Below are 22,952 nucleotides of genomic sequence, written 5' to 3'. Positions count from 1 at the left end.
TAGACCAGGTCCTTCAGGGCCCAAGATGTTCCCTGTCATACACCTCAATACCCGGAAATTTAGGTCACTTTCACAAACTACAATCTATTGCAATGGCCAAATGAATTCTAATAACGAAATGAAATTTGAATTTGAGGTAGGTTTATTCATTAAATCCATTACGTTAGATTCCATTTAAAAATAAAAACATTGGCAATTCAAAATTTGTCTCTGCTTTCATTTCGTCAAAACTTGCGGATTCTCCGTATTTTACACACGACATGGACAATGCCGTAAAGTACATTCATTGTCCTGTAGGTGCCAAAATTTCGATACGAAAACGGAAATAATTTAGTAGACAAATTGAGCAATTAATCAACCAAATCGTGTGAAACAATTTAAAGAATGGGTATACATACGGATTTACTTCAAGTTAAAATACCTTATCTATGATTCGACGTTGGGGTATGGGAGACCTTCACTTGATAATAAGCAAAATAGAACGTATGACAACAAACTCATTCCAAAATATGACACCATTCTTATTTTTAACTCTTTCAAAGACATCAGATTTTCGATGGCCATATTCGACGTTTAGCAATCGATATTTCTGACAAATCGATACTTACAATGATGCCGCTCACAGATGACACCAAGCACACTGGTCGTTCTGACGTTATTTTTCGTTTAGGATAGGATTAACATATTTATTTATTCCGGGGGAGAGGAAAGTCGATAAGGTGGCTCAGCCATATGGCAAACCACGGCCTCTCGTCCGGTTACCATTCCATGTCGGGTATGGGATTAGTTAGTTATTTGTTTTCGGAAGCATGAACTTGATGGCGACCAGCGGTGCGCGAACCTTCCTAAAGTGGCCAGGTGCCCAGCAATTCTCTCGCACATAACCATCCCCACATGTGTTTTGAACCTGCGAACCCACGCAGGGTAATCAGCGGTGCGGTGGCGAGGGTATTCCTAACGCTTAGCGCGATGAGCCACATCGCTACGCCGTTTACTGTTCGTAAGTAGTTTTGTACGAGGTAAATATGCCTTTTGCAGTTTCAATGGTCAATAATTGCCAAATTGGGTTCAGCACCCACCTGGTGACACCCTTATATCCAGGGGGTCATCTACGTAAAATGGTGCTCATGGCAAAGTTTAAAAATGCGCCCCCTTAATCGTTGACTGACAATTTTGAAAGACTGTTGTTGAATTGAGATACCTGTACGTTATTATTATGAGTAAAAATACGAGTTTCAATTATTTCTAATTTGAAATTATTGATATATTTTACAGCTAAAACTTTTCGCTATTTTTTCGCGCCTGTCAAGCGGCGCCCATGGCAGAGCCATGGCTGTCACACCCTCTAGAATAGATACATCACTGCTTATATCACGTGTTATAAACCGTTTCTTCTCCTGTGCATAAATACGAGTATCCCAATCCAAATTTCACACTGTGGTATTAGGGTCTGTCTGCCTTGATGGAAGTAAATCGGTTATGAAACCTCGGCGCATTTTACGAAACGTTCAAAATATTCACAATTTTACTATCTGGTCATGGTAACACACTCGCTATTGTAGCCCTACCACTGATTAGTACTCCCTGTATGATCGAATGTTCCTAACTTGAAAGATCAATATAAATGCTTAGATATTTTATAAAAATGTTCATGAAGGCACTACACTTTATTCTTCCAGGTTTTCGTGGTGTTGATGGCGCGGCGCATTGCTGATTAAAAGTTTGCTTGTTCTTGCCCTGGGATTGTACACTTGTAGATTGCTATTCAAATGTCAGCAAATACAGTCGAAGCCCCACTCAAGAATTTTACAATCAGTATGACATGATTTGATAATAGCATTCCACTTGAAACGAAATTTGTAAACCCTTAGAACGTTTTGATAATCTTTCTCGAAATGTTACCACTGCTCTCTACACCCAATTTTATTCTTAGTAAACCACGACACAAATTCATTTCTTCATATATTATTATTAATATTGTTATTATTATCATTGATGGTCGATTAATAATAATATGAATATGTAGCTAGAATACACGACAGCAAAAAAGTAGTCTATAAATCATATAAATGATAAAAAATAATTTGGGTAGATTTCAAAAATACGATATTGGGTTTTCAAAGAGTTAGAAACTCAATTTTATCATAGACAATGGGCATGCAAAATAACATCAGATTTGCCTACTTAACGAGAGGCCAATTCTTCAGGAATTGTTAAGATAATTTTTTCAGGGCAAGATTGAGTAACCATTTAATGAAAAAGGCCCTCCTTGAAGTAAAAAATCGAAAAAAAAACATTGTATAAATTGCCCAAAAAGACATTTTGAACACTGGCCATTTTCAGTCAAAAGCTGGTCATATCTATTGACACTCATTATCATAAAATGGGATGAGAAAACAAAAATCAAAACTATGTTTAGAATTCAACAAAATAGTTTTTTGCAAAGCATAATTAACATTTTTCTTCAAATGTTTGATTAAAAAATTGAGCAGACCTTATCTGGGCGGGCAATGCATGTCGACTTCCACACAGGAAGATTGATGTTTTCCTGTGGAAGATTGATGTTTTCCAACAATAGAAAGGTATGTAGAATATCACCTACTGATATCATGTGACTGGATGATAGGCAAAAGTGCCTTCGAAACAGGCAAATCATAAGGCAAGTTGAAAATCAGAGTACAGTAAATGAGAACAATTAAAAAAAAAGCCACCGAATCTGAAACTGTATACTATGGAAGCAGGCATGACTTTTAATAATGGTAAACTAAAATCATAGAGAATTTCAAAAATGAACGAAGCACGAGCATACAATAACATATATCCATTCATTAGCTCATAGAAAGGGCTACAATACACTTTGAAAATTAGCACGATAGCATAATAGATAATTGCAGTGATTCATGTATAAAAAGCGCATAAACAGCAAAACGCATCAAGTAAAAGGCATGAAAAAAAGCTCATATATCAACAATAGCGTAGCGGGAAATCCGGATGCGGGAATACACCTTTAAAAAGATGTATTCGACAAGCCAATGTATACACAACATATTCTGAAAATCAGCATTTGTTTAGAGTCGAAATTAAAAAGGGTGGAGAACTTCCATATTCAGCAGAATTACATTGTTATTTTCATCAAATATCACAATTCATTTGATAGCTAAACTTTTTTAGGAACATTTTGAAAATATGGTAGAATACGAAAGTTAAAGAATGTTTTAAATTGTGCCACTCTGAATAGTGTCCCATATACATACATTTCAATTCATTGAATATATTCTGAAAATTCATTAAAATCATATTAATATTTACTAAATTTTGATGCAATGTATTTGAATTTTCAATCCAATTTCAAAATCTTTGATTGAAAATGAAGGTGACTTAATATAACTTGAAACATTATCATTGAACATGATCTTACTACTTATGTGGAAGACAACAGCTTGAAAACACTAATATTTCACGAGATGACTGAATACGTAAATTGCCAGTGCAATTCCTTCATTTCGTACATAACCATAAAATGCAAATTATACATCACAATACTGAAATTCAAAATGAAGTATTGGTGATTCCACAAATATTAGAACATGGAATTTTTGCACTGGAAAGAAAGCTCAACATATGACTAAAATTTTGTAGGGGATATACAGTGGGGAACGACTTACTGTGGAGGTAATGCTATGCATTTGAAAAAAAGGAACAACATTCTGTCTCCATCATTTGATAAAATGCAGTAGGTAAGATGTGATTCTCACTCTGTAAACATTGAAACAATGTTATTGTGCATTGAAATTGCAAAATATCGAAACGAAAATGAGTTAAAATATTTTCAGATGCGAATAAAGCATTAGAAATTGCCGTTAATGAGTTACAGTCTATCGGCAACAGGAACTACTCTGAGTGTTGCTAGGGCCACTGCTCGATAACCAGCTTTACTGGATAAAAAAAATAAACTTGCCTTAACATCCTTCACCATATTAGGACATGTTATATTATATTTTGCCCATATATGCTTTGTAAAATAAGGAATTAGCACAAACAATTTTTTGGTACTTGGTACACATAGTGAGGTGAAAATGAAATGCAGTTTTTTACGATTCATTTGCTTTATCCAGCTGCGCAATCTTTAAATGAATCATAATTTCAATTAAAAAGATGCGGGAGTAAGTTCAAGGAACAAAAAAATCACTAAAATTTCAAGTGACGTAAAGAGCCATTTATTGGGCAATTCTCCCAACTGCATGATAAATTATTTCTTGTTTAAACATACACTTAGAAATTGGAAAATGCAGTGCAAAATAGGGCAGCTCACAGCTCAGAAAAAGTAGCAATAGCGATTGAGTTTTTATGTGCGTGCGACAATTTCTGATTTCCTTGTTTTTCGAGATGAAAGTAGCATGCGAGCTTTTGAGAGCTTACAGTAACTTGTGTTTGTATGTACTGATAGCAGTGGAATCTCCTTCGTGCATTGCAAATTCACAGCATCTATGCCTTGAAATTAGCAGCACCACTGGATGTATAAGAAAACGCCTGGAAATGTGGCTTGTTCATGTCATCGATGGATGCAGCTGAAGAAAAATATATCCGGATATAAATAAGGTTATTCCTCATTAGTAATAGAGAAAAAATTTGAGAATAACTTTATATATTTAATATATTGGCGGTGCGATGACCTAGCGATTAGGCGTTGAACCTAGCTGTGGTGGCACAGCAGATTACATATCTCTGGTTCAAATCCCATGTACCCACCTCATTCAGGGTTAAAGGTTAAATAAGAGTAGATCCTTACATATCGTCAGATGTCAGTGGTTGCTCAAATAGGAGCAAAAGAGTGTTGTGTTGTATAACATTTTTTATTAAAAGTATTAATAGAAATATGCTAACAAATTGAATTGACAAACATTAAGTTTGTGTTATTGAATTTACTCTAAGATTGGTTTTACCGACAAGTGACATCTATGGATAAAATACACAGCTAACAGAATAATCTATATTAAAGGATCTTACATTGGTCAGGAGGTGTTAATTCGACAGGTTGTGCAGTAAATTCTTCATCAAAATATCTGGTATCGGTAGCACTTTGTACTTGTGGTTTGAATGGTGGTGGAATCTATCAACAAAATAAAAAGATAGATTGATTTATGATATTTGTTATGGATTGCACCATATTTAAACATAAACTATTTGTTGGAATATTGAAAAAATTCTCCACTCTTACATACTAAGACTGGACACAGAAATGAACTTAATGCTGAAAGCATTGTTTACTATGAGTATTTCATTACCCTAACCCGCTACTCCATTGAAGTAATTGTTTGATGCTCACAGTCACAGACTTTTAAAAGCAGCTTTTCTACAAAAAATTATTTTACAAGCAACTGATTTGAAGTGAGGTGCTTTGCGATAAGTGGAAATTGATAGAACCCTATTAAGCTTAAGTAAATAATTATAGTGAGAATAAGAAGAGTGGGATTTGGTAGTGATAAACAGTATTAGACCAAACTATATTGGCATAACAGGGGTAAGGTTTGGGGTTCACCCAGAGTATAATCAAGTTGAGTAGGCAATCTCAAACAGGAAAGATTCCAATTCTTGCATAACTAGAAAATTCTTCCCTAGCACTGTCTTCATCAGACCCCTTGTTCAGAGAAAACATAAGAATTTATGTGTGCAAAATTAAAGAAGGAATATCGAACATTACCTTTCTGTCATAAAGATCTTTCCAATTAATTCTAGAGAAGAAAGTATGTCCCATCACTTCAGTTGCATCAGCAGCACTGCTTCCAAGTCTGAAAGAAACAATATTTTATTAATTAGATTCTAGAACGTGTGAGCCTTGTTCAGACTACATTGTAGTATAATAACAGGAATTTGAGACATTAACAATTCAAATAACGAGAATATCGGTCAGAGACCGAAGACTTATCGATCGAAAGTTAGGGGATCCCCCAAAACAGAAACTGCGGTTTCGATTCGAAAAATTCTGCAAACCCGAACTGGATTGTTTTGATTAGTTTTCAGCCAATATCAGAAATGTAGGAAACAATAGCCAACTCCCCATGTCGTCGAAATACTACTCGAGGAAATACTTTTATGAAGAATTCTGCAAATCCGAACTGGATTGTTTCAATTAGTTTCCAGCCAATAGCCTATTTCTGTATTTACCAATCCTATAGTTTGTGTTAAATACAACGGCGCTAACCCAGGTTGCGACGGCTATTCAAACACAGCCTAGCGATATTTTGGTGAGGAATTCTGCAACCCCGAACCTGATTTAGGGATATGGACATTGCTTAAACTTTAAGGAGTAATTATAAGTAACGAGATACAATCTCGCGGCGTGTATCCTTCGCTCTGACTCAATAGTGTGGAAAATTTCTCGAAGGAAACTTGCGCATCGCGACGGCGTCAAAGTTACAAGAGAGATATGGACAAGGCTCAAAGATTAATCACGAGATACGATCTAGTGGTGTGTATCCTTCGCTCTGACTCACTAGCGTGAAAACTTGCGCATCTGATACGCACACACACATTCAGCACGTCTCGAAAATCTCTCGATTTGTGAAAATCCAGATCTCTTCATCACTAATTAATTAATAACTCGCTAATTATACGCTCGCTAATTCATCCAAAATCAATAGGCTTCTGGTCCGAGATATGATGAATGGACATGCAAAATTTGGAGCAGATTCAACCACGCCTTCGTGAGATATCGCGTGCATCTAACAGACAGACAGACAGACATACATACATACATACAGACATACATACAGACAAATACCTATCAATATACTTACCGATCTTAAGATCGATAAGTAATGAGGGTGCACTAATTAAATTATAACTTTACCTGCGGCGAGGATCTTTACATAAAAGTCCTGACAGTAGAGAACGTCCGTCACCCGAAAGCATGCTCGGCAGACTGATATCTTCCATTAATATACGTTCGAATAGCACCTCATGATCTCTTGAATAGAATGGTAATCGACCACACATCATTTCATACATTACGACACCGAGGCCCCACCAATCCACAGATCTACCATAATCGTTGTCTTCTAATACCTGGGAAAAGAATAAGATTGTGAATGAAGTATGCAAAAATATCAAAACAAAATAGGTACAAGTGCAACAAATGATTGTGTATATTGAATTTAAATATAGTACAAATCTAATAGCTCGGCGGTTGGGGAGCAGCCATGCTAAATAAATTGTTATTTAAACATCTGTTAAGTGCTGATAATCTATATGAATATATAATAATTTTTAATACAAATATTAACTTTACTGAATCATTCAATACCTCAGGTGCAAGATATTCAGGTGTTCCACAGAATGTTTTAGTTGTTCCACCGTACGAGATTTCTTCTTTACACAAACCAAAATCAGTTATTTTTATATGACCTTCACTGTCCAGCAGTAAATTTTCAAGCTGTGAAATATGATTCAGTTGAATTATATTATTAAATACCGAGAAATATTATTGTTATTGAAGAAAGGTTATAGAAAACAACCAAATGGTAAATATTGTTCTGTTATTTAAAATGAAATGCATGCTACATAGAAGGATGGTTGATACTCTGAATACATTATGAAATAATATTTTTGAATATGAAATATCCAATATATTGTAAATGAGGACATGTTCGATATGTAAAAATATGATACTCCTGTAGTGTGTGTACCAGGTTAAGGTAAGGCCATAATTTTATTTCAATTTTCCTTATTCTAGTTCTATTGATTAAAGAGTTCTGTCTGTGTTAGCCAAGTGAATATCCCCCTGCACATAGGTTTCAATCCCTTTACACAACTTGATGTAAAGTAGGCGAACAAAATTAGTTACCTTCATATTGGTACACACACATCTGGAGCGCCAAAAAAACAATGTTTTCGATTTTCTATTTTTCCCAGCGTTATGAATAAAATAAAATTTTTCTCTGACTCAGCAAACAGTCAACAGAAGAATGCTTGCTTAGAGTAGCAAATTTTAAAACAAAAATATTCGAAATAATTCATAAAATTATGAATTTGATTTGATATTTATAACCAACTTCTAATGTATCCAAATATTCAGGTCATATTTTGAACATCTCAGGCTATATCATTTCTAAAAATTGTCTTCATTTTCGAAGACATTCAATTTCAAAATGTAGAATTTGGAGAATGTACCAGGGGAAATGTTTGAAATGTATTCAGAGTTAATTTAAAAGTTGTTTTCTTGTGCAATCTACTAGAATCTAGTAACGAATAAAATGGTAGGAATAGTAGTGGTACAAACATAGCAAGTTTGGAAGTTTTGACCATAGTAAAAATAGAATGTACATCAGGCCATCGTTCCTCTTATTACCGTACATGGGTTCAAACCGTGAGTGAGACAATTATATGCGAGAGCATTGCTGAAGTACTTGTTGCCGTAGGGTGGTTCACATAACAGCTGGTCAGTAACGGTTTCTCCACCATCAAGTCCAAGCACCTTATACAAATACCTGGCTAACTAATCCCATACCAGACATGGACTGGCATTTGGATGAGAGGTCCTGGTATGCCATAGGATTAGGCAGTCTTATTGGCTTTTATCTTCCCCTGGATATATATACCAATCCAACATTATAAAAGTATTGATGAATATGGAAGCATCATAAGCTAATAGCCCATGTTGATTTAAATTGTCACACAGCCATCACCTTTAAATCTCTATAAATAACATTTTGTTTGTGCAAGTAGTCGAGTGCTGATACAATTTCTGCTCCGTAGAACCTCGCTCTGTCTTCAGGAAATATACGATCTCGTGATAAGTGAAAAAATATCTGAAAAACATAATAGAAGAATTAACTAGTGCTACTACTCCATTTTTAGGTTTGGCTGTTAGAACCGAACCATTGCAAAAACAGGATTTTCCTAAATCCTTAAAACGCAACTTTGATTGTACTGTCACGACATGCCAGTAAAAGTAACATGGTCGAAGAAATGGTGAAAAAAAACAGAATAGTTTATTATTCCAAAAACATTTTGGAATGATATTTTGGACATGATATAACATCCATATATTTTTAAATTGTTCCAACACGGAACATGCAAAAATAATTGTATATTCATAGACTTTCAACATAACAATATAAAATGAACAATGCTTTGATCAGTTCTTTTTCTATTTATACAGTTATCAGTATCACATGTCAAATTAAGCTTATTTTCTATTCATACAGTTATTACATGCTAAATCAAGCTTAATTCTGATCTGAGTGTCAACAGCTCTGAGCAATAAATTTTTATATATTTCGAATTAATCCTAAGATCAAGAATTTGTAATATTGAATATAACCTATTTACAATGTATTAAACTTCCCGATTTGGACTCATTGTCACGATGAGACAGGTAATCTATTCATAAGTTTTCAATAACATGCTTCAATGCACATAATAAGATGGAAAAATAGCATATTTTGGTAGTTTTGAAATATTTATATACAAATCTGCTACCACCAATTAATTGTAGCTCTAAAGAGGGGATTTACAGATGATAAATATAACTAATCAATGAATTCAATTTTTAGTATCTTGAGGTTCATACATCGTCACACAATACGCAAATAAATTCGGAAATCAATAATGAACTTTGACATTTTAAATATTTCATATTTTCAATACAACAGTGACATCTTGTTTTTCTCGGTTCTGACATATAACGACAATAATATTATTTGAATAAGACTCAGAGAAAGTAAACAAGATTTGAAAACGAGCTAAAACCTGAAGTGGAATTCTCAGAAGCTATCAACCTTGTTTTTCTATTACAGAGAAAATGACGTTGACGTGTAATCATTCACAAACATACCAAATGAATATGGTGAGCGGCCAAGCAGATTACACATATAAAGCAAGTCCGCTGGTTAACTAATTCAATACCAATTGTTATTCGGTCAATGATGGACCAAAGATAAAACAATTGTCAATCCAATATGCTATTTATAGTCTGAATAGGAGTAGATGGATGGCGGGAAAAACAAGTGTATTCAGAAAGCAGTTTCGTATTGAACGAGGCTTGTTTTGCACAGGTAAATCATATGACATATTTTCAGTACTTATTGTTATTAATAGGTTCTATTAATGAATGTTTGTTTCAAAACTACACCTAGTATTTTCCTGGACACACCGAAAAACAGTGGATCATGTCGCCTATGTGTTTGTGACAAATCAAAACATGATATAACAAAATATTTTGCACAAAAATAGCTTGTTTTTACTAAAGTAATAAATCACTCGTAAAAAGATCATGTCAATTCACTCATCATCTCAGAGAAAAAATTAAAGGTAACCACAAAAATACCAAAAAATACTAAAACTAAAATGATTTATAGCAGTGAATTATGTATCAGGGGCCAGGGCATTGTTTGACAGCAACAGCAGTATTGTAATTTTTCCTCAAAATAAATTTAAAAAGAGTTTATTAAAGTAATGGATAACAGATTTTCGAAATCAACAATATGGTCATCAACACATACAGTCACAAACGCATATGGAATTTCAAGCTATTCAACTATTCCACATTAGATAATACAAATTCTAATTCTGTAAGAACTATCACCATTATAATTATGTAAACCAATTATCACATGAAGTATAAGGTAAGACTGTGAGGTCATCCCTGCATTGCATAAATGACAAACAAAAGAATTCTATTCTTAGCATAATGATGATCCACCGATCATGGCTTGTATTTATTATTGCGTCAAATAAAATATCAAAGATCCCCTTATGAAAAGTTCATTCATGTAGCAAATCAATTTTTAAATGTTTATTACACGAACAAATAAGAACTTATTTGAGTTCGCAAAAAAATAATTGTTTATTGTTGAACAACAATTGCATCATAATGGGCAACAATGACTGAGCATTTATCGGGTTGATGAAGATTGAAATTGGAAAAGTATGCGAAGCATAAAATACTCGAGACATCAAAATTTTAAATCTGTATAAGTCTTTGAATAAATAAAAAATCTGTCAAACACATGCTATGTAGAAATAGTGCTTTCCAGGAATACTTTCATACTTGTATAAACAAAAAGCAATTTCTCCATAACTAATGGTGAAAGGTATTCACATATTTTGCCACGAGTAAAATCTGTATGAAAGAATAAGGGTTATAAAACTACCCATTTAATTACTGCTTGAGGGAAGTTTGAATACGTGCTGATTCCAATTCATTAAAATTTCAAAAAGTATTTGTCAAAATTCTTAGAAAAACTTCCCTTAAAAATATAAACGATTTGGAAAAATATAATATATAGATATAGTGTCACATTAAGAACATGCCATGGTTTTCATATAACATTATCTACCATAAAGGGTGTCTATAAAGTCTAAAAAATTGATCATTATACTTTGTAAAGCTATATAACAGGGATGGCGAACCTATTTCAATGAATGGGTCAAAAATTATATTTTTATAGCGTAACAGAAGTGAGTGGGTCACAGTTACTTAATCAATGTTTGTATCTTTAATTATGAAACTTCTGGAACAAATCTTATAAGCTTTATTGGTGTTGGTGTAGTTTTGGGCATTACTTATGCAACACTTCTATCGGGGACTTTATATGGCACTCGATTTTATGAACTTAGAGTACGAAATAATGCATATGAATTACCAAAAATGTTTATGATTATGCGGCAAATTATTTCAAAGAGTTGGAGGGAATTCCACTCTGATAGTGTTATATTTTTTGATCAGCTTCCAGCCACATTAGGACACTTTTACACTGCCCAATTGTTATTTCAGATTTCTAGGTTTTTATTTCAAGTTTGAAATATTTTGTTTTCTCAATGGCATTGTAGGCGAGAAACTAATAAAATGTAAAGTAGCATCTAGTTTTCGTATAACCCCTAAAACAGTATATGGAAAAAACAAGACGTTGCGAGAAATGAACAGATTAATGGCATTGTTATTTTATAAACGATGTCAGAGCCAATAAATGAATAACGGTACACAGCGGCGCAGACATTGAAACATGCGTCCATTTGAATCCACATTTGAATAAGAGCGATCGCAGCCCTACTGCCCACCTGACGGTACATTATAATAGTTTATTAATTGTTAAATTAATACAAGGCCGTTTTTATAAATTTTTATTACTGATATGTTAGCATTTTTTAAATTTTATTCGTGCCTTTGCGGGTCACTGATAAAACGCGGTGGGTCACTTTGTGACCCCCGGGTCAGTGGTTCGCCATCCCTGCTATATAACATTCCCCCACACAAAACATAATTATTGTCAAATACACCAAACTAAACAAACAAATTGAACTTCATCTAGCGAGAAAATAGTAGGTTTGGGACACTTGTTTCATGCACAAAAAATTTTATTTTTTCACATTCTCATGAAATATATCGAGGAGAAGTACAAGATTAAAAAACAAAAATATATACACTGACAAACATATTTCGATATCTAATACTGATTCACTTTGTTATCAGATACAAAAATAATCAAACTGATATTTACCTCTCCTCCATTTACATATTCCATTACAAAACATAAGTAATCTTTCGTCTGGAATGAATATTTGAGAGACTGAAATAAAGAAATATATATTATTTATATATCAGTACCAAAAAGAATATTGAAAAACACACCAGAAAAACTGATACAAAAAGGCATATTGGAATAAAACATCAAGGTAAATCTAAATTTAATAATTTACCAGATACCGAATGTTGCAACTTTACTGTAAAACCAGGAATAGCAAAACATATTGTGATATTTTATTTTAAAATATGAAGTATCTGATATGTTCTAAATTGGTTTGAGTGCAAAGGGAAATTGCCAAAATCATTGTTAAACTACAAAAATTGTAATTAGTGATGTATTACTATTATTTTCCAATATGCTAAATTTTCAGACAAAAATATTCCAAAAAATACTTCAAATCAAATCAAATAACGATATAACCGAATATATTCAAATCCAATTAACTATTTGATTCATCATATAAAATTTATATATGATATGGTATAGTAAAGTAGTATAGTTGGTAAATTAGGCATATTTTTGTTATCGAGTAATACAAACAAACATAATCATCAAATGTAAAATCATATGCCTTTCTTCCAACCAAAGAATGTGCCGCCTCGTTACAATAGATACTCACTTGGTATGTAACATAACATAATTCATATATCAGACTGCATTGAATAAATCAAAGACCAGCGCAACTGAACATAAGGTAACAGAAGGCCGGCAATGAGTCACTATGTTTAGACAGAAACTGGCAAATGATTATCAGGTGAAACGGTGCAGTACACACACGGAATGACAACAATCACCCACTCAAACAACCCAATGTACCACAGTTAACAAAATAGCATTGATGTATCACGAATTAATGTACTTCATACATCTTGCAACTTGCAAGTGCACTTCAAGAATATAAGAATTAATTTTATAATGGCTGTAAAAGGAAACTATTAGCTTGTATTTTAACTATAACATGAAGAAAATATTTTGGCGATGAAAGGGCAATCTATCAAGTAGATTATGAAATCAGACAAATCCATGACTTTCCCATATTGTAATAAATAAACATCTTATTCGAAATTTTGAAATAGTTGATAGGTCATATGATTGAGAAACATAAATACACTGAATCTTCTAAGCTTATATAATAAAATCATCAAACTGATTGATATTAGGGAATAGTAGCATATTGAGTATCAATGCATGATTTTATTTATTTATATATTAATATATGGTTATCATATTGAAACAAAGAGTCTGTGACACGAGCTCATCTACAGCCGTGGTAGTATGATATATTACACGTGGAAGATTTTGTACTTTCATAACCTAGTGGTAATTGCATGTATCAGTGTTTGCTTGTACATTGACTTGTTCAGAGCACAAATGTGTGGTTGACTTTCTAAAAATTTACCAATATACCTGACAAAGATTTTAAAATATCAAAACAAATAAAATAACTAAAATATTCACCGTTAAAAATGGATGCCTTGTAGTCTGCAGAACTCTGCTTTCTGTCAGTGTGTGAGCCACTTCATCCTGTGTAATAATAATGAAATAAAATTTTTTTAATGTTCTTATTAGATGCAATGATGTAAGAATCAAAGTAAATTAGTGCATTTCATGCATTTAATCTGTTGCTGTAAAATCCAGGCTTCTATTGTATAGAATTCTTATGTATTGCTCAATATGAAAGGATCGTGTGATAATGACTTTGTGTCAAAGATAATGACGAATATATAATTCAAAACTAGAAAGGTACGTCAAAAATTCAAATCCAAACTGGATACACATAAATATTTCAAATTGAAATGAATACTAGGTGTACGATACACATAACAGTCACTGTTCATATCTAAATATACTGATGAATTGAAATAAATTTTAATTACAAAAAAAAATTCGAAGTAAAATCATAATAACGCTTAGAAATTTCATATAAAAATCACGATTCCATTACTACGGTAATTATCAAATAATGAAAAAAAATTGAATATGCCTTCGACAATCAACCTAATCCATTTTCTACTCTATTTTATAGTAAACCAAAAGCCTTAAGACAAATTATTACGTTTGTCAAACATATACAATCTGTCAGGAAGTAACACGTAGGTTGTATTTAGCAAAGCTATGGGACGCATGAATCATGAAAGGCCACTTCTCATCTCAATACAGGTAATAGGGTCTATTACAAGTTATTAAATAGGTTCTGAAGAAAATTAAGAATGTAAGCTTTGAAAGCGGATGTTCTATTTGAATGAACCAATGTATTTAATATTAGAGGCAAAACCCAGGTCACTAATTCATCGCTAATGCATTTATGAGATCAATGCAGGCAGTAATACTATAACAGATCATTTGCTACAATATTATAAATTGCATTTATAACCTTATTTATTAATTTATTTCATATCAACTGACACTGGTAACTGAGGCAATTTAAATTTTAGAACTTCCCCTTCGAACTGTTGGCATGAAAAATATTTCGTTGGGTGGTTAAAGTAAATGGTGGTCGACTGGTCGGTTACGATTTCTTTCTTATTAAGTCCATGTACCTGAAACGAATAAGTGATTAAAACATTGAGAAGCAGTAGTTTGAAATATGATTAAGCCATGCTATTGACTTTCCACTCATTGGGGCAAATATGATAATCCTATCCCATCTATACCTAACATTTCGACTAGTAGCATTAAATTGTTCATTCCTGAGAGAGAGGATAGGCAATAAAGCGTCTCTATCATAAAATGACATAAACAACCTTATGGTTATCTCAGCGATCAAAATCAGGTACGATTTGTAGAAATATGGGTGCAATATAGCAACCGGTATGGTATAAATCAGCTGAACTTGATTTTAATCAATCAACAGTGACGTTTCCAATACAATGTTATGAAATTTTATATTCAGACAATTAGCTCACGATTGTCCAACACAAACTTTTATATTACTAAACTAATGAACATATTATTTCCACTATCAGATAATCAGTAAACATCATAAAAAATTCCTGCTACTATCTGTTATAGGCCTATTCGGATATGCACTCATACAGGGTGATCCAAAAGAGAGAACCCATGAATTTCTTAATTTCTTTTACGAAAATGAAAAAAAATTATCTATTCATTACAGTTGAAATTATGTTTGTGTATGATTGTATACATGAGTTTCATGAATTTAGGATGATCTGCACAAAAAAAGTATGTTCCTTCTAGAATATGTTCTGATTGACCTTGGTTCTGTTTTTAGGTCACCACGTACATGCCTGTGTAATTTTTACAATGTTTGCCTTGGCTTCAAGGTTAGTGTGCAACTCTCACAGGTGAAAATTCATAGCAATTACTAGTCAGGAGTAAAAGATAATATCAAGGCACAACAACAAAGCTGAAAAATACTGATTGTCAATATCTCAGACGTCTCATTCATCACATATTGGAATTATAAGAACTGAAAATAAATTCGCAAACACAAAAACATCTTGCCATTTAACATGTCTATAAAAAAAGACACAAAAAAGGGAATCAAAGAATGAAAATTCCGGTGTTGGCGAAACAAAGTAATATGGTGGTAAAAGTCATTTCAGACTCCACTTGCCACACAAGTAACGAATTTATCAGACTAATTCATAATCTCCAGAATTCATAGTTCTACATATATCATAAACCAATGTTTCATCACAATATATGTTAGTCAAGGAATTTATCATTACCAAGAAGGATTATCCGATACTTAACCAGCAATAGAAATGACTTGTAGTATTAAAGCAGCTCTGGAATATGACATAGTGACTCATCCAATGTGAATTTCAGTATCTATGTCTATGGTAAGACAGACTTGGTAATTTGTGACGTTGTGAATACGAAACCTCGTCAAACATATAATAGTCTGATGACATGTTCATATTTCATTGCTGCTGGCTATTTGTACAAATTTACCTTTTCTCGAACTTAACTAGGATGCCATATGGGGTCATGGCATGATTCTCAATAACAAAACTATGAAAAGAACTGGTTAGGTCAAACAATTAACTGAAATGGATGAAATGCAGGACTGAATCAATGACCTGACTGTAATACTTTAATATTTAAGCATTAAATCTGGTCTGAAAATTCGGATATAGTGGACACTGCAAATATCTGCCAAATTTTTTGATATAGTTCACTAAATTGGTGATTTAGTTGAAATAGACCTAGACAGAGTGGGGGTAGTGAGAAAAGTAAAATATCTTCTGGTCAATATGTACCTAACCAATTATCACTGCCAGTCAAAAACATCTATGACAATAAAGTTTTCAATTTTACCTAGTGATATTAAAAGCAGAATACCATAACAAAATTTTTTTGAAATTATTTGAATTCTATTATCTGAAATATGGCTAATAAGTTTATCAGCTTATCATCAATTTACACTAGAAACACGATTTAAAATAGATATATTTTATAATAAAACAGTATATTTCTCTGGCATAAATTATAGACAAATCTTATTGTTTTTGAACTAAATTCGCTGGACAACCCTACTGACCAAGGTCACAAATAGCTCAAGGCTATGTTTAATCATGGGAAACCAATGATTGTATGACTTGAATAACTTGAAATAAGTATGAGGCATGATTGTTTAGACATTTATCACAAGCTAGCAGACCAGATCTGTGATTATGCTTGCTTATTGGGTTTGAATAACACAAAATAAAAAGACACCTAAATGCAGAAGAAAATGGAAGAATTTTAAATCGATGAATTTAAACAGAGCATGGATTTAACATGCATGACCCATTTAATGACTATGGCTTGTAATATGGTAGTCCATGCAATAAAGACAAAGATTCCATGACAAGACTCAAGTGAGAAAAGGAGTTCTTTGAATTGTCAAAGAATCACAGATGCCAAGAGACTGAAACTTTGATCACAATCCAGCACTTACTGCAATGACATTTCTCTATTTGTGCCTATTTTGGTATAACTAACTGTATTACAGTAAATCATCAAAGCAGTGCAACTGAGGCATTAGAATCGTATGACTAAGAAACAGGATGAGTCAAATTCTGCACTGTACAGTAACAAGAGGTCAAATTATCATGAACTCCTTCGCAAGCATAGTAAGGTACTGGTGATACAAGAAAAACAATATTCACACAATACAGTTGTAAATGGCTATAGGCTAAGCAGACAATTTCTTTCCATTTTTTTTTGCTATGAACAAAATATTTTTGACAGTATTTTCGGAGACAAAGGGGGCTTATGAACTAACTTGCTGAATTATAGTTGTTAGATCAAAAATTCCTCTTCCTTATTAAATACTTTTTTAATAAAAAAAATTTTCTTAAGAAAAGGTCACTTGCACTCAACTCAGAAATAAATGAGATTAAGCTCTGAGAAAACTTATGGACGAATACCAAATTGCCAAGAGCTATTAAGATTACAAATTATTGTAGTGTAGAATTGTACATGCGTAAATACTAATTAACGCAGTTAATAATGTCCATATAATGATCAGAAAAACAGCAGCTATCAGGTGGTGAATTCCACACAAGAAGTTCTTGAAAAAAAACATATAAAATTTATTTGTCTGGTAGTTACTGAATCATTTTCCTTAGATGGGAATGGAAGTATTCCCTAATTGAATTTCCTATTATTTCAAGGAAAGGATGCTTTACAAACGACATACGTTTTTCTTTTAAAGGTATGGTCTCATGTTCTTCACATGCATTTGATGGTCGTTTCATGTTATGGTGAAAACATTTATATTAAAAGTTTATTTCTCCTAATAAAACCACATATACAGAGGACTTGCCATTAAATAAAAACTTTATTTGACTTCATCAAAAATCACTGAAATTGACCTTTTTATATTAACAATTAACTAAACAGCTATCATGAGTCAGAATAATCCTATTTGGACGATAATAAATGTAAAGTCAGAGTAAAAAGTATAGAAAAATACAGATGAAAAAAAAAAACAGTAAGTAAAAATGGAAAACATGAAGAATAGGTTGACAATATGATTAACTGAGCCAAAAAAACGTATGTCACAATTCCCGAAATTGGGGGGGGGGGGGGGGGGTAATGAATCAAGCTACATGATAATGTATCAAAATCAATAAAAACAGCTTGTTTACAGCATTTTCCTGTTCCCTACCTCCTATTATTTTGAGAATTATTTTTTCAATTACCGGGATATATAATACGTCATTTTAATTCATACATTTCGATCGAAACTTCACCAGCGCAAAAAACATACCACAATATTCCCTTGAAACACGTTATAATTAAGCATAGATTAGACTAATATTTTATCATATTGTCAAAACAAACCTCAGAACTGAGTACCGATAATTACCGGTAGATCAAATTTTCAAAGTACGGAAATTATATAGTGACGACTGAAAATATAACAAAAATTGTCAATCAGTATAAAACACAATTACCTTTGCTACAATAACTTCTTTCTTTAATATTTTCATAGCATGAAACTGATCTGTTGATTTTTCTTTCACGAGAATCACTTTTCCGAATGTACCTTTCCCAAGTACTTTCAAGAATTCAAAATCGGTGAGTGTCTGTAATGAGGTAGCGTGGAGACGGTCATTAAATAAATTTATACACACAAGAATGACTCTAGCCTAAGGAATGGCGAATCATTTGTAATAAATGGGACGAATATTATGTTTTTTTGTGTAATTTGAGACGGTGGGTTATGGATATTAAATCAAAGTTTTCATCACTTATTAAAAACTAGTTATTGCGGACTTCGGGGCCACTGAAAATACATGGTGGGCCACTTTGTGCCCCGCTGGTCAGTGGCTCACCAACCCTGGTCTAGCTAATAGTTCTTATACCTATCATAACTCACAAGGTATTTGACCCTAATAATCAATTTAATCTTGAAGAGGTGTATTGCCGCAGTAAAAACAAAGTCGCGTATGTTAAATTTTTCATTAATAGACTTTTTGGGATCTTCTGTCATTAGGAACCATTGGCCATCTTTTGGTATGGGTTTCAAAGCATTAATATTATTAATTAAGCACAAAAATAAGAAATGACTTGATAGAAGGCACGCAGAATTGAAATTCGAGATTAGCCACTTATTTTCATAACCTGAGTTATTACCTGTATTTATCTTCCTTAATTACTGATGATTAGCAATAATTTTTCAATACTTTGACATCCATATTAGGTTGTTTAGCTAAGCATATACTATGAACTTACAACTTTAAGTGAAGCTGGCTTTTTGCCATTCTCATCCACTGATCCTCGACCCTCGGATGTTTGTTGTAGTTTATCGCTAACACTTTCAATGGCATGCATCCATTGTTCCCTGGATAAATTGTAATACATATACATTCGTTTTTAATTTAGAGAAGATTCTTAATTGGAAATGGGCAAGCGCTGTCTTTTTCCAATGAATGTCTTACTCAAAGCATGCAGAATCATACCGCTCTTGTTTACATTTGACAAAATGCAATTTTATCAACATTGATTATTTTATATTTTGATTGAACAGAAACAGTTCAGGCACATTATTTCATAAGAAGCTTTCAATAGTTTTAAAAATTTGCATCTGTACTAGGTAGGATAGAAACTGCGGGATTCAACTTGAATTGAAAAAGCTTTTAATGCGAGTCACAATAGTAATTGTATGTAAATGCATTGCATTATTTGATTACATAAATCCTCACCAGTAATGATGACTCACCTTTCTTGTGCTGAATCAGCATTAAAAGTTCTCTCTATAACAGTTGTCCATTGTAAACATCTTACAACAAACACGTTTTCTTTAGGCTGATCTTTTTTCATAAGTTGTGATTCTGAAAAAATATGATAGACAAATCTTTTAGGCAAGTAATGAGGGCATAATGAAATATTTCACAATATTTTCCCTAGAACTGTCAATAAATATAACCCAAATCTTTGTTAAATAAAACCATACACAACCACACATATGTTATAGATCAGATAAAATCAGTGAACATCCAAAACTTGCTCAAAATAAAACAATACAGCATAAATATTCAACTTACTCAATACACTAAAGTTATTCAAAGGTTCTTGGTGATTATCTTCACTTGGCTTTTCCTTGTATCCAAGGAAAGATCCATCAGTCTTCAATACAAAATATCTTTGACGCCAGTTTCTGATATATTCACCTATATTTAAATAAAAAACAAGAGTAAGATACTTGTTTTAAGTAAAGACACAGAAGCTCGTACAGGGCAAAACTTTGGTAATTTGGAACATATTCGAGATAGAAAATAACTTTTGCGTAAATTGTCCTACAATACTGAAACTCATGGATACAATCTTAAAGTTGACAAATTTTCTCAATTTTTATATAAGTAATTGAAAAAATTCATGGATTCTGTACTAACTGAAGAAATAGGAAGACGATCATAATATGGCAAACCAATATGCACTCGAACAAGATTGGTATATTGGATTTGGATGGATCACAAAAATGACAGTCTTTTCAAATCAATGCGATTCCAAATTATATATTTTGACAAAGATTGACAAATTAACAAGTGATAATGATGATTCGAATGAAAGACTGACCACAGATATGACTTTCAAAAACAGAAAACTCTAGCCGTATATTGTTTTGTTTTGTATAAAATATTTCCTGTTTTGTCTGAACGAGATATTCTATTTCAAGAATCTCAAGGCTATATGTGCCCATTTGACATAACATATAAATAGAATTTGATGTGATGGAGATATTAGATTTAGATATTAGAGAAGTTTTAAAAATTTGCCAATTTAAATGTTAAACATTACAATGACTACGTAGTTAGATTAAACATATTACTATTAAATGCATTTTTCAACTTGTATATAAATGATACTTATACCACCGTAAGACGTTACACAGATGAGAATCCAATTTCTAAAATTCCAAACATACCTCTTTTTTGTAGCCATCCTTCTTTTACAGTGACAGTGGACAAATCAGTCAACATCTGGATGGTTTTAGATTACAAACCAGCAGTGATGAAACAATTAACATCCAAGTCAGAGTGAGAGGGATAAATGGTCTACAGCTACCTATTGGATATTTATTATGTGTATCAACTATAAATCTGACAATTTATATTGCTGTACGTAAAGCAAAACAACTATATAAGAGTTTTATTTATCAGAATTGTCATTCAAAAACTGTTCTAGATTATTAAATTCTTTTTCCAGCATTCAAGGATAATCATATTCTAACTAAATTTCAGAATGTTACAGTACTACAGCATGCAAATGCTGACGAGTTATGCTCTGATAATATCCTAGTTGTGATGAGACTATTGTCGAACTATCCATTTTCTAGCATTCACATTATTATTATTTCAACAAGTATTAGAACCCACAAGCCACAAGAACCCTCATTTTCAAATACTGAATGATATGTATGTAAAAAGACAGTCCATGCAATAAGACATACCCCTAACTAGAGATTATGATTACTTACATATACCTGTATACAGATATCATAATATGAATTACTTTTAGCCATAAATCTGTAAATTCAGAAATTAGCCCAATCTTTATAGAAACATTCATGCTATATCAAATTCTGATTATCTGATATTACTAAAAACCCTTCATAAGAAATATGGGAGATAGATTAGCAAACGTTCATACAGTCATAAGAATTATGCAAAGACATATATATATAATAGTTGATAAAGATTTTAAATTCAGAAATTGATTTACATATAACAGTATAACTGAATAGGGGTAATGTTATGGTCAAACAGAACTCATACTAAGGTACTACTAGGACAAGTGGATTGTTGGTTTGGTAACACAATACTGTAATAGAAAAGCAGAATTCCATATAATTACATTCAAATATTAAAATACTTTCTATTGAATAAATTGCTGAATTGAGGAAGAACTTTTTTCCATACAGTCATATTACTGTATTTAGTATCAGTAGTAGGCTATGGTAGGGTCTCATGTAGTTTCGTACCTAACATACTTTTAGTTGGCGTAGCATAATAAATTTTTCATGTGTCAATTCTAACCCCCACCTGACTACGCCATCCAAAAATTTCGACACTACAGCACTACGAAGTCACAGTGACGTAACAGAGCCCTTCAAACTACACGAACCGGGCGATCGTACATATATTTGTAATTTGGCAAGCTCTATGACGTAATTGTGATGTCGTAGGGACGTAATTTGTGGATGGCGTAGTCAGATGAGGGTTAGGATTGACATATCGAAAAATTGTTATTCTACGCCCACTCGAAGTACGGTACGTTAGGTACGAAACTACAAGAGACCCGTATTGCTGTATGGTATACCGGTACCAGTATACAGGCATAGGATTGTCCCAAAGTCCAGAACTCCACTAACCAAAAGTTTGTCATTGTACAAAAACTGGCGAAATTTCAATATCAGAAAAGTTGAGATTATTCCGAATTTATCTCAGTAAAGCCGTATCCAGGTAG

The 22,952-nt window shown here is 32.8% G+C and overlaps 1 protein-coding gene across 1 annotated transcript; it reads right to left on the bottom strand.

Annotated features, from left to right (window-relative positions):
- Positions 1–1,949: 1,949 nt before the first annotated feature.
- Positions 1,950–21,612, bottom strand: LOC120325727 (RAC-gamma serine/threonine-protein kinase-like). The gene is made up of 13 exons (XM_039391851.2): positions 21,412–21,612; positions 20,531–20,656; positions 20,206–20,317; positions 19,719–19,827; positions 18,938–19,069; positions 13,986–14,051; positions 12,501–12,569; positions 8,685–8,807; positions 7,304–7,432; positions 6,851–7,065; positions 5,702–5,789; positions 5,008–5,110; positions 1,950–4,568 (listed from the first exon to the last, which is right to left on the bottom strand). The coding sequence occupies exons 1-13, from the start codon at positions 21,464–21,466 to the stop codon at positions 4,486–4,488; spliced, it is 1,410 nt and encodes a 469-aa protein (XP_039247785.1). The 5' UTR covers positions 21,467–21,612; the 3' UTR covers positions 1,950–4,485.
- Positions 21,613–22,952: the final 1,340 nt, after the last annotated feature.

Source organism: Styela clava, chromosome 4 (genome assembly GCF_964204865.1).
Source record: "Styela clava chromosome 4, kaStyClav1.hap1.2, whole genome shotgun sequence".
Taxonomy (NCBI): domain Eukaryota; kingdom Metazoa; phylum Chordata; class Ascidiacea; order Stolidobranchia; family Styelidae; genus Styela; species Styela clava.
The sequence above is the reverse complement of the archived record's forward strand: the minus strand, read 5'-3'. Positions and strand labels throughout refer to the sequence as shown.